General features: G+C 41.7%; 1 protein-coding gene across 1 annotated transcript in view; it reads left to right on the top strand.

Moving 5' to 3' along the window:
- The window catches only part of LOC124110377 (UDP-glucose:glycoprotein glucosyltransferase 1-like), a 77,214-nt gene that overhangs the window by 30,170 nt on the left and 33,261 nt on the right, over positions 1 to 13,783 (top strand). The window contains exons 10-16 of the mRNA XM_048391288.1: positions 512 to 611; positions 5,163 to 5,223; positions 6,557 to 6,712; positions 6,914 to 7,003; positions 8,904 to 9,023; positions 10,380 to 10,465; positions 11,105 to 11,240. Coding sequence (XP_048247245.1) covers positions 512 to 611; positions 5,163 to 5,223; positions 6,557 to 6,712; positions 6,914 to 7,003; positions 8,904 to 9,023; positions 10,380 to 10,465; positions 11,105 to 11,240 — 749 coding nt within the window. The remainder of the gene's footprint in view (positions 1 to 511; positions 612 to 5,162; positions 5,224 to 6,556; positions 6,713 to 6,913; positions 7,004 to 8,903; positions 9,024 to 10,379; positions 10,466 to 11,104; positions 11,241 to 13,783) is intronic.

The raw sequence follows: 13,783 nt of genomic DNA, 5'->3' as shown, positions 1-13,783 counted from the left end.
TGAGTAATGGTGTATGTCTGTATGATGTGAGTAATAGTGTTGTGTCTGTATGATGTGAGAAATGGTGTTGTGTCTGTATGATTTGAGTAATGGTGTACGTCTGTATGATGTGTGTAATTGTGTTGTGTCTGTATGATTTGAGTAATGGTGTATGTCTGTATGATGTGAGTAATGGTGTTGTGTCTGTATGATGTGAGTAATGGTGTTGTGTCTGTATGATGTGAGTAATGGTGTTGTGTCTGTATGATGTGAGTAATGGTGTATGTCTGTATGATGTGAGTAATGGTGTTGTGTCTGTATGATGTGAGAAATGGTGTTGTGTCTGTATGATGTGAGTAATGGTGTTGTGTCTGTATGATGTGAGTAATGGTGTTGTGTCTGTATGATGTGAGTAATGGTGTTGTGTCTGTATGATGTGAGTAATGGTGTTGTGTCTGTATGATGCGAGTGGGATGTGTTGAGTCTACAGTTGTTAAAGGTGTTGTGACAATAGGATGTGGTTGTGTTGCAGACCTCAGTCTACAGGCGGCACAGCGGGTGTTGTCAGCTCCAACAGAGGATGCCCTCCGTATGCTTGTGGACATCAGCCAAAACTTCCCCTCACAGGCTCGGTAACTGACTCCATTAAACTTACCATTATATAACAGCAGGGGAATACCTCCAGGATGTAACATAAGATGTACAGCAGGGGAATACCTCCAGGATGTAACATAAGATGTATGGCAGTGGAATACCTCCAGGATGTAACATAAGATGTACAGCAGGGGAATACCTCCAGGATGTAACATAAGATGTATGGCAGGGGAATACCTCCAGGATGTAACATAAGATGTACAGCAGGGGAATACCTCCAGGATGTAACATAAGATGTACAGCAGGGGAATACATCCAGAATGTAACATAAGATGTACAGCAGGGGAATACCTCCAGAATGTAACATAAGATTTACAGCAGGGGAATACATCCAGAATGTAACATAAGATGTACAGCAGGGGAATACATCCAGGATGTAACATAAGATGTACAGCAGGGGAATACATCCAAAATGTAATATAAGATGTACAGCAGGGGAATACATCCAGAATGTAACATAAGATGTACAGCAGGGGAATACCTCCAGGATGTAACATAAGATGTACAGCAGGGGAATACATCCAGAATGTAACATAAGATTTACAGCAGGGGAATACCTCCAGAATGTAACATAAGATGTACAGCAGGAGAATACATCCAGAATGTAACATAAGATGTACAGCAGGGGAATACATCCAGAATGTAACATAAGATGTATGGCAAGGGAATACATCCAGGATGTAACATAAGATGTATGGCAGGGGAATACCTCCAGGATGTAACATAAGATGTATGGCAGGGGAATACCTCCAGGATGTAACATAAGATGTACAGCAGGGGAATACCTCCAGGATGTAACATAAGATGTACAGCAGGGGAATACATGCAGAATGTAACATTAGATGTATGGCAGGGGAATACCTCTAGGACATAACATAAGATGTACAGCAGCGGAATACCTCCAGGATGTAACATTAGATGTATGGCAGGGGGATACATCCAGGACGTAACATAAGATGTACAGCAAGGGAATACCTCCAGGATGTAACATAAGATGTACAGCAGGGGAATACATCCAGGATGTAACATAAGATGTATGGCAGGGGGATACCTCCAGGATGTAACATAAGATGTATGGCAAGGGAATACCTCCAGGATGTAACATAAGATATATAGCTGGGGAATACATTCAGGATGTAATATAAGATGTATTGCAGGGGAATACCCCCAGGATGTAACATAAGATGTACAGCAGGGGAATACCTCCAGGATGTAACATAAGATGTACAGCAGGGGAATACCTCCAGGATGTAACATAAGATGTACAGCAGGGGAATACCTCCAGGATGTAACATAAGAAGTACAGCAGGGGAATACATCCAGAATGTAACATAAGATGTACAGCAGGGGAATACCTCCAGGATGTAACATAAGATGTACAGCAGGGGAATACCTCCAGGATTTAACATAAGATGTATGGCAGGGGGATACCTCCAGGATGTAACATAAGATATATAGCTGGGGAATACATTCAGGATGTAATATAAGATGTATGGCAGGGGAATACCCCCAGGATGTAACATAAGATGTACAGCAGGGGAATACCTCCAGGATGTAACATAAGATGTATGGCAGGGGGATACCTCCAGGATGTAACATAAGATGTATGGCAGGGGAATACCTCCAGGATGTATCATAAGATGTATGGCAGGGGAATACATCCAGGATGTATCATAAGATGTATGGCAGTGGAATACATCCAGTATGTAACATAAGATGTATGGAAGGGGAATACATCCAGTATGTAACATAAGATGTATGGCAAAGGAATACCTCCAGGATGTAACATAAGATGTATTGTAGGGGGATACCTCCAGTATGTAACATAAGATGAATGGCAGGGGAATACATCCAGGATGTCACAGTAGATGTACAGCAGGGGAATACCCCCAGGATGTAACATAAGATGTACAGCAGGGGAATACCTCCAGGATGTAACATAAGATGTACAGCAGGGGAATACCTCCAGGATGTAACATAAGATGTATGGCAAGGGAATACATCCAGGATGTAACATAAGATGTATGGCAGGGGAATACATCAGGGATGTAACATAAGATGTACAGCAGGGGAATACATCCAGGATGTAACATAATATGTATGGCAGGGGAATACCTCCAGGATGTAACATAAGATGTATGGCAGGGGAATACATCAGGGATGTAACATAAGATGTATGGCAGGGGAATACCTCCAGGATGTAACATAAGATGTATGGCAGGGGAATACATCAGGGATGTAACATAAGATGTACAGCAGGGGAATACCTCCAGGATGTAACATAAGATGTATGGCAAGGGAATACATCCAGGATGTAACATAAGATGTATGGCAGGGGAATACATCCAGGATGTAACATAAGATGTACAGCAGGGGAATACATCCAGGATGTAACATAATATGTATGGCAGGGGAATACATCCAGGATGTAACATAAGATGTATGGCAAGGGAATACATCCAGGATGTAACATAAGATGTATGGCAGGGGAATACATCCAGGATGTAACATAAGATGTACAGCAGGGGAATACCTCCAGGATGTAACATAAGATGTATGGCAGGGGAATACATCAGGGATGTAACATAAGATGTACAGCAGGGGAATACATCCAGGATGTAACATAATATGTATGGCAGGGGAATACATCCAGGATGTAACATAAGATGTATGGCAAGGGAATACATCCAGGATGTAACATAAGATGTACAGCAGGGGAATACCTCCAGGATGTAACATAAGATGTATGGCAGGGGAATACCTCCAGGATGTATCATAAGATGTATGGCAGGGGAATACCTCCAGGATGTATCATAAGATGTATGGCAGGGGAATACCTCCAGGATGTAACATAAGATGTATGGCAGGGGAATACCTCCAGGATGTAACATAAGATGTACAGCAGGGGAATACCTCCAGGATGTAACATAAGATGTATGGCAGGGGAATACCTCCAGGATGTAACATAAGATGTATGGCAGGGGAATACCTCCAGGATGTATCATAAGATGTATGGCAGGGGAATACATCCAGGATGTATCATAAGATGTATGGCAGGGGAATACCTCCAGGATGTAACATAAGATGTACAGCAGGGGAATACCTCCAGGATGTAACATAATATGTATGGCAGGGGAATACCTCCAGGATGTAACATAAGATGTATGGCAGGGGAATACCTCCAGGATGTATCATAAGATGTATGGCAGGGGAATACATCCAGGATGTATCATAAGATGTATGGCAGGGGAATACATCCAGTATGTAACATAAGATGTATGGCAGGGGAATACATCCAGTATGTAACATAAGATGTATGGCAAAGGAATACCTCCAGGATGTAACATAAGATGTATTGTAGGGGGATACCTCCAGTATGTAACATAAGATGAATGGCAGGGGAATACATCCAGGATGTCACAGTAGATGTACAGCAGGGGAATACCCCCAGGATGTAACATAAGATGTACAGCAGGGGAATACCTCCAGGATGTAACATAAGATGTACAGCAGGGGAATACCTCCAGGATGTAACATAAGATGTATGGCAAGGGAATACATCCAGGATGTAACATAAGATGTATGGCAGGGGAATACATCAGGGATGTAACATAAGATGTACAGCAGGGGAATACATCCAGGATGTAACATAATATGTATGGCAGGGGAATACCTCCAGGATGTAACATAAGATGTATGGCAGGGGAATACCTCCAGGATGTATCATAAGATGTATGGCAGGGGAATACCTCCAGGATGTATCATAAGATGTATGGCAGTGGAATACATCCAGTATGTAACATAAGATGTATGGAAGGGGAATACATCCAGTATGTAACATAAGATGTATGGCAAAGGAATACCTCCAGGATGTAACATAAGATGTATTGTAGGGGGATACCTCCAGTATGTAACATAAGATGAATGGCAGGGGAATACATCCAGGATGTCACAGTAGATGTGCAGCAGGGGAATACCCCCAGGATGTAACATAAGATGTACAGCAGGGGAATACCTCCAGGATGTAACATAAGATGTACAGCAGGGGAATACCTCCAGGATGTAACATAAGATGTATGGCAAGGGAATACATCCAGGATGTAACATAAGATGTATGGCAGGGGAATACATCAGGGATGTAACATAAGATGTACAGCAGGGGAATACATCCAGGATGTAACATAAGATTTATGGCAGGGGAATACATCCAGGATGTAACATAAGATGTATGGCAGGGGGATACCTCCGGGATGTAACATAAGATATATAGCTGGGGAATACCTCCAGGATGTAACATAAGATGTATGGCAGGGGGATACCTCCAGGATGTAACATAAGATATATAGCTGGGGAATACATCCAGGATGTAATATAAGATATATAGCAGGGGAATACCCCCAGGATGTAACATAAGATGTACAGCAGGGGAATACATCCAGGATGTAACATAAGATATATAGCAGGGGAATACGTCCAGGATGTAACATAAGATATATAGCATGTTCATGTGTCATGTTGTGTGGTAACAGATCCCTTGTGAAGACCACTGTTGACAACAATTTGAAGAAGGAAATTCAGAAAAACCAGCAGGTTGGTGAAATGAAACTTATAGAGTACAGTGCATGACTTAGCTGTAATGCTTGTGTGCCTTTGTGGAGTATTACAGCTGTAACCCATTGCTTTGTGAAGTATCACAGCTGTAACACATTGCTGTGTGGAGTATTACAGCTGTTAAACATCGTTGTGTGGAGTATTACAGCTGTAACACATTGCTGTTTGGAGTATTACAGCTGTAACACATTGCTGTGTGGAGTATTACAGCTGTAACACATTGTTGTGTGGAGTATTACAGCTGTAACACATTGCTATGTGGGGTATTACAGAGCTGTAACACATTGTTGTGTGGAGTATTACAGCTGTAACACATTGCTGTGTGGAGTATTACAGCTGTAACCCATTGCTGTGTGGAGTATCACAGCTGTAACACATTGTTGTGTGGAGTATCACAGCTGTAACACATTGCTGTGTGGAGTATCACAGCTGTAACACATTGCTGTGTGGAGTATTACAGGTGTAACACATTGTTGTGTGGAGTATTACAGCTGCAACACATTGTTCTGTGGAGTATTACAGCTGTAACACATTGCTTCGTGGAGTATCACAGCTGTAACACATTGCTGTGTGGAGTATTACAGGTATAACACAATGTTGTGTGGAGTATTACAGCTGTAACACATTGCTGTGTGGGGTATTACAGAGCTGTAGCACATTGTTGTGTGGAGTATTACAGCTGTAACACATTGCTGTGTGGGGTATTACAGAGCTGTAACCCATTGCTGTGTGGAGTATCACAGCTGTAACACATTGTTGTGTGGAGTATTACAGCTGTAACACATTGCTGTGTGGGGTATTACAGAGCTGTAACACATTGCTGTGTGGGGTATTACAGAGCTGTAACACATTGCTGTGTGGGGTATTACATGTGTAACCCATTGCTGTGTGGGGTATTACAGAGCTGTAACACATTGTTGTGTGGAGTATCACAGCTGTAACTAATTGTTGTGTGGAGTATTACAGCTGTAACACATTGCTGTGTGGAGTATTACAGCTGTAACACATTGCTGTGTGGAGTATTACAGCTGTAACACATTGCTGTGTGGAGTATTACAGAGCTGTAACACATTGTTGTGTAGTGTATTACAGCTGTAACACATTGTTATGTGGAGTATTACAGCTGTAACACATTGCTGTGTGAAGTATTACAGAGCCTGTACTGCCCAAATAGGCTGTCACAGGCCTATATTTAGGATACCATGCAGTCCCTTATCATGTACTGATCCACACCATGCCATTCATTATTATTTGAACCTTGTACTGTAACGTTTTGATGTAATAGATTTAATGCCATAACATTATTGTGCAGAACTTTGAGGCTGACCACTCCCTGCTGCCTGGTGACTCTGCTCTGTATCTGAACGGGCTGCCGGTGGACCTGGAGATCTATGACATCTTCTCCCTCCTCGAGGTCATGAGGTCAGAGGCCAGGGTCCTGGAGGGTCTCCACTCACTAGGATTCAAGGTCAGTGGGCGGATATGTTTTTTTATGTTAGCTCATCTGAAAGTCAAGTATATGTCTTATGCCTTAATTATTTCAGTCATATTTTTTTATGTGAACATTATCCTTTAATTCATTGTACTAATTATGTATATGATTTGTGAAGCGGTTCCAGCAATGCTGTAGCATCATGTTAAAGTGTAGTGACATGTACATTGCCTACAGGGCGAGACCCTGCATCGTCTCCTCAACACTGACCTGAAAGGTGGAGAAGACAAGAGCTACGCCCTGGACATCCGGCATGGTGCTATACAGGTACACACAGCACAACATTGTACTTTACAGTATCAGGAGTACTCACGTCTTGAAAAGAAGCAGTTATTACCTGATTTTGTTCAGTGGGGATTCCATAGTAGGACTGATGGATTGGGGTGGGGTTTTCAGGGGGTTGGTCAGGCTAGGCTGACTGTGTGCCATCGTACCCTGTCTGCATGGGACGTTGCTCATGATATGAATCACTGGTTTGTCTGGTCAAGATCTTACAGTTTTTCTGAGTGTGGTGTTAAAAAAACAAAATAAAACAACTACAAATTGTTCCATTTGTATATGAATAATAATGCACAACTGTATGTCCCTGTATGTTGCAGTACTGTATGTCCCTGTATGTTGCAGTACTGTATGTCCCTGTATGTTGCAGTACTGTATGTCCCTGTATGTGGCAGTTCTGTATGTTGCAATACTGTATGTCCCTGTATGTGGCAGTACTGTATGTCCCTGTATGTTGCAGTACTGTATGTCCCTGTATGTTGCAGTACTGTATGTCCCTGTATGTGGCAGTTCTGTATGTTGCAATACTGTATGTCCCTGTATGTTGCAGTACTGTATGTCCCTGTATGTTGCAGTACTGTATGTCCCTGTATGTTGCAGTACTGTATGTCCCTGTATGTTGCAGTACTGTATGTCCCTGTATGTTGCAGTACTGTATGTCCCTGTATGTTGCAGTACTGTATGTCCCTGTATGTGGCAGTTCTGTATGTTGCAGTACTGTATGTCCCTGTATGTTGCAGTACTGTATGTCCCTGTATGTTGCAGTACTGTATGTCCCTGTATGTTGCAGTACTGTATGTCCCTGTATGTGGCAGTTCTGTATGTTGCAGTACTGTATGTCCCTGTATGTTGCAGTACTGTATGTCCCTGTATGTTGCAGTTCTGTAGTACTGTATGTGGCAGTACTGTATGTCCCTGTATGTTGCAGTACTGTATGTCCCTGTATGTTGCAGTACTGTATGTCCCTGTATGTTGCAGTACTGTATGTCCCTGTATGTGGCAGTACCGTATGTCCCTGTATGTGACAGTACTGTATGTCCCTGTATGTGGCAGTTCTGTATGTCCATCTTTGTTGCAGTACTGTATGTCCCTGTATGTTGCAGTACTGTATGTCCCTGTATGTTGCAGTACTGTATGTTGCAGTACTGTATGTCCCTGTAAGTGGCAGTTCTGTATGTCCCTGTATGTTGAAGTACTGTATGTCCCTGTATGTTGCAGTACTGTATGTCCCTGTATGTTGCAGTACTGTATGTTCATGTATGTTGCAGTACTGTATGTCCCTGTATGTGGCAGTTCTGTATGTTGCAATACTGTATGTCCCTGTATGTGGCAGTACTGTGTGTCCCTGTATGTGGCAGTTCTGTATGTTGCAATACTGTATGTCCCTGTATGTGGCAGTACTGTATGTCCCTGTATGTTGCAGTACTGTATGTCCCTGTATGTGGCAGTTATGTATGTCCCTGTATGTTGCAGTACTGTATGTCCCTGTATGTGGCAGTTCTGTATGTGGGAGTACTTTATGTCCCTGTATGTTGCAATACTGTATGTCCCTGTATGTGGCAGTTCTGTATGTCCCTGTATGTTGCAGTACTGTATGTCCCTGTATGTGGCAGTACTGTATGTCCCTGTATGTTGCAGTACTGTATGTCCCTGTATGTTGCAATACTGTATGTCCCTGTATGTGGCAGTACTGTATGTCCCTGTATGTGGCAGTTCTGTATGTCCCTGTATGTGGCAGTACTGTATGTCCCTGTATGTTGCAGTACTGTATGTCCCTGTATGTGGCAGTACTGTATGGCCCTGTATGTTGCAGTACTGTATGGCCCTGTATGTTGCAGTACTGTATGGCCCTGTATGTTGCAGTACTGTATGACCCTGTATGTTGCAGTACCTCAACGACCTGGAGAAGGACAAGGAATACAAGGGATGGCCGGGCAGCATCCAGGACATTCTACGGCCCACCTTCCCTGGCATGCTCAGACATCTTCGAAAGAACATCTTCCATCTTGTTAGTATATGATGTCAATGATTATTAAGTTCAATCTTCGAATGTTTTTCATTATTATGAAACTGTCAGATGTTTCTGAACAGAATAGCCAATACACTTGTTTCGAGCTGCACACATCTAGCTGCAACTTAAAAAAAAGGTCTTGACTTAGCATACAAAACATGCACCAGTGCAACCTATTATTGAAAAATTCAACCAAATACTTTTGTCTATGTGCGTATAATAAAGCCACAAAATCAAACATGTCATGAATAACAAGAGGCACCAGCTCCACATTTGTCTAAATTTTATGCAAACTTTCACAATAGTAACAGCTTATGAGTTAAGCACCAGACTATAAGCCTACCCTCTTTCGAACACAAGTCAGATGTTGCCTTGGAAACACAAACATTGAAAACTTGATAAAAAGAAACAACGAAAGTTGCAAGTTCACTACCTAATGTGTACCAGCTTGTGAGGTGTTCTCCACTAATTAACCCAACCTTCATGTCCCTGCTACTTTGAAAATGCAAAAAGTACCAACATTAACAAAAAGACTGAACAGAAAAGAGCACTGTCAGCACTGTATTGGTGTGTGTATACAAAGCCCCAGAAACAAACCCCTACCTTTTATTAACCTCCTGTTAATCTTAAAGTATATACGCTGGTTCAACCATCACAATGAAGAGACTTCGAAGAGTGACATTAGAAACAGTTTTGGAAAAGAAAAGTTAATGCAAAACAGTGCCTGCCAGGAATAAACACTGGATCATAGGGTCTGACAATAAATACAGAAATGACACTAACTCATGTTGTTCCATCATGCTGGCATGTTGCAGTAATATTACTAAAAACGATGTAAAACATACTCACTCCATCCCTCTACAATAGTCAATGAAGAGCTTGTAAAATATACTCAGGAGTTTTCTTGCCACGAGTGGTTGAAAGAAGTACATGTCTTCCTCTCGTTGTAGTGTCTCACAGAAATGTGGGATCATTTATACAGCACATTTCACGTTAAAGCAAAACATAGAAACACACTTTGAACAAATTGGCAATGCATGTATTTATGATAATCCCATAGTCAAATATTATCCCCACCAAAGACTCTATAATGACTATGATGTAGAACAACATTCTCTCCCTAACTTGCACCATTCATTCTTGTATTATAAACAATCTGTAATTCTGAGTGTTGAGTTGGCTATTGTTTATGACACATTTTCAGAATAAAAGATGTAAGTCTACCAGGTAGGACACCTGTCTGTGTTGACAGGTTACTGTTTCTCTGCCGCTACCTCAGAATGGTAAGAATGTTGATACAGGTCACTTCTTGGTACTGTGGCATCTTGTGTAACTCTGCTTGGAATGTTTCAGGTTTTTATTGTGGATCCAGCTGATCCCACGAGTAAGGAACTTATCAAAATGGCCGAGGCTTTCTATGTACACAAGGCCCCCATAAGGTGAGACAGGACATAAGCTTTCCTAATTAAAGTATAATGCTCCACTGTGTCAGTGAAACTAAGCTCCTGGTATGTACAAATGTACTTCTAATTGGAATATGACTTGAATTAAATGCTTTTGCCAAGTCCCCTTTCTAACAATGCAACAACATGTATTGAATCCAGCCTCAAGCTATATTTTAAGTTGATGTGTTGAGTTTGTGAATGTTTACAGCATAGTCAACAGTATTCCAGGTATAGTATTGTGGCCTATAGATAATTGAGTTGGGAATATCAACCAGTGGTTGATAGCAAGAGCAACTGCATATGCCCCCGCTGGGATATGATAACACACAGTCAGCCACGGTACCGGTGTACTAAGCCATCTTAGCACTAAGGTGATCGTAACTCCCATACCTTTACATAAACTTGCGGCAGTTGTAGCGCTAAGGTTGTTTTGTACAAGGACACCCATGTCACAGGTTGCAGACACCCATAGCTTCTTGTTGGTCGGCAGTTGCTACAAGAATGAGGTGCTGGGAACATGTCATGTCAATAGATCCATACAGGGGCTGATGCAATATTGCAGATGGCGACGAGGACTCCTCCTTTGAAGGTTCAGTGTTCCAAGGCACTACCTATATGTATTTTGTGTTCTAGGCTGGGGATTGTTCTTGTCAGCAGCAGTGATGACAGTGTCAATGGGAATTCTGATGCCAGCGTGGCGTTTGCTCGTGCCTTCAACTTCATCCAGATCGATGACAGTGTGCCCCGAGCTGTGTCATTCATTACAGATGTGAGTGTAGATAGATATATGTCAGTCCTTGTGCTTCACAAGCCATTCTCAGTCATTGTGCCACTGCTGTTACATACGTTGATATGCAAGAGTTGCAGCAGTACAATGACTTGATGGAACATGGCCCAGATGGATTGAAGGTGGATGTCCTAATTGAAGGTAGATATCCATATTCAAGGTATATATCCTGGTTGAAGGTAGATATCGTGATTGAAGGTAAATAACCAGCTGGAAGGTAGATATCCATATTCAAGGTATATATCCTGGTTGAAGGTAGATATCCTTGTTGAAGATAGATATCCAGTTTGAAGGTAGATAACCAGCTGGAAGGTAGGTATCCATATTCAAGGTATATATCCTGGTTGAAGGTAGATATCGTGATTGAAGGTAGATAACCAGCTGGAAGGTAGGTATCCATATTCAAGGTATATATCCTTGTTGAAGATAGATATCCAGTTTGAAGGTAGATAACCAGCTGGAAGGTAGGTATCCATATTCAAGGTATATATCCTGGTTGAAGGTAGATATCGTGATTGAAGGTAGATAACCAGCTGGAAGGTAGCTATCCATATTCAAGGTATATATCCTGGTTGAAGGTAGATATCGTGATTGAAGGTAGATAACCAGCTGGAAGGTAGGTATCCATATTCAAGGTATATATCCTGGTTGAAGGTAGATATCGTGATTGAAGGTAGATAACCAGCTGGAAGGTAGATATCCATATTCAAGGTATATATCCTGGTTGAAGGTAGATATCGTGATTGAAGGTAGATAACCAGCTGGAAGGTAGCTATCCATATTCAAGGTATATATCCTGGTTGAAGGTAGATATCCAGTTTGAAGGTAGATAACCAGCTGGAAGGTAGGTATCCATATTCAAGGTATATATCCTGGTTGAAGGTAGATATCCAGTTTGAAATGTTAAAAGGTATGGGGTATGTTACATCTCTGACAACATTTTCCCACTGTTACACGAGAAGATGGGCAGTATTGTAGTACTTGGTGTTGTAGGTGTATGAGAAGATGGGCAGTATTGTAGTACTTGGTGTTGTAGGTGTATGAGAAGATGGGCAGTATTGTAGTACTTGGTGTTGTAGGTGTATGAGAAGATGGGCAGTATTGTAGTACTTGGTGTTGCAGGTGTATGAGAAGATGGGCAGTATTGTAGTACTTGGTGTTGTAGGTGTATGAGAAGATGGGCAGTATTGTAGTACTTGGTGTTGCAGGTGTATGAGAAGATGGGCAGTATTGTAGTACTTGGTGTTGTAGGTGTATGAGAAGATGGGCAGTATTGTAGTACTTGGTGTTGTAGGTGTATGAGAAGATGGGCAGTATTCTAATACTTGGTGTTGTAGGTGTATGAGAAGATGGGCAGTATTGTAGTACTTGGTGTTAAAGGTGTATGAGAAGATAGGCAGTATTCTAATACTTGGTGTTGTAGGTGTATGAGAAGATGGGCAGTATTCTAATACTTGGTGTTGTAGGTGTATGAGAAGATGGGCAGTATTGTAGTACTTGGTGTTGAAGGTGTATGAGAAGATGGGCAGTATTCTAATACTTGGTGTTGTAGGTGTATGAGAAGATGGGCAGTATTGTAGTACTTGGTGTTAAAGGTGTATGAGAAGATAGGCAGTATTCTAATACTTGGTGTTGTAGGTGTATGAGAAGATGGGCAGTATTCTAATACTTGGTGTTGTAGGTGTATGAGAAGATGGGCAGTATTGTAGTACTTGGTGTTAAAGGTGTATGAGAAGATGGGCAGTATTCTAATACTTGGTGTTAAAGGTGTATGAGAAGATGGCCAGTATTCTAATACTTGGTGTTGAAGGTGTATGAGAAGATGGGCAGTATTCTAATACTTGGTGTTAAAGGTGTATGAGAAGATGGGCAGTATTGTAGTACTTCGTGTTGAAGGTGTATGAGAAGATGGGCAGTATTGTAGTACTTGGTGTTGAAGGTGTATGAGAAGATGGGCAGTATTGTAGTACTTGGTGTTGTAGGTGTATGAGAAGATGGGCAGTATTGTAGTACTTGGTGTTGAAGGTGTATGAGAAGATGGGCAGTATTGTAGTACTTGGTGTTGAAGGTGTATGAGAAGATGGGCAGTATTGTAGTACTAGGTGTTGAAGGTGTATGAGAAGATAGGCAGTATTGTAGTACTTGGTGTTGAAGGTGTATGAGAAGATGGGCAGTATTGTAGTACTTGGTGTTGAAGGTGTATGAGAAGATGGGCAGTATTGTAGTACTTGGTGTTGAAGGTGTATGAGAAGATGGGCAGTATTGTAGTACTTGGTGTTGAAGGTGTATGAGAAGATGGGCAGTATTCTAATACTTGGTGTTGTAGGTGTATGAGAAGATGGGCAGTATTCTAATACTTGGTGTTGAAGGTGTATGAGAAGATGGGCAGTATTCTAATACTTGGTGTTGAAGGTGTATGAGAAGATAGGCAGTATTGTAGTGCTTGGTGTTGTAGGTGTATGAGAAGATGGGCAGTATTGTAGTACTTGGTGTTGAAGCTGTATGAGAAGATAGGCAGTATTGTA

This window comes from Haliotis rufescens, unplaced genomic scaffold (genome assembly GCF_023055435.1).
Source record: "Haliotis rufescens isolate VD_foot unplaced genomic scaffold, xgHalRufe1.0.p SCAF_9, whole genome shotgun sequence".
Taxonomy (NCBI): domain Eukaryota; kingdom Metazoa; phylum Mollusca; class Gastropoda; order Lepetellida; family Haliotidae; genus Haliotis; species Haliotis rufescens.
This window is presented reverse-complemented; position numbering and strand designations above follow the sequence as displayed.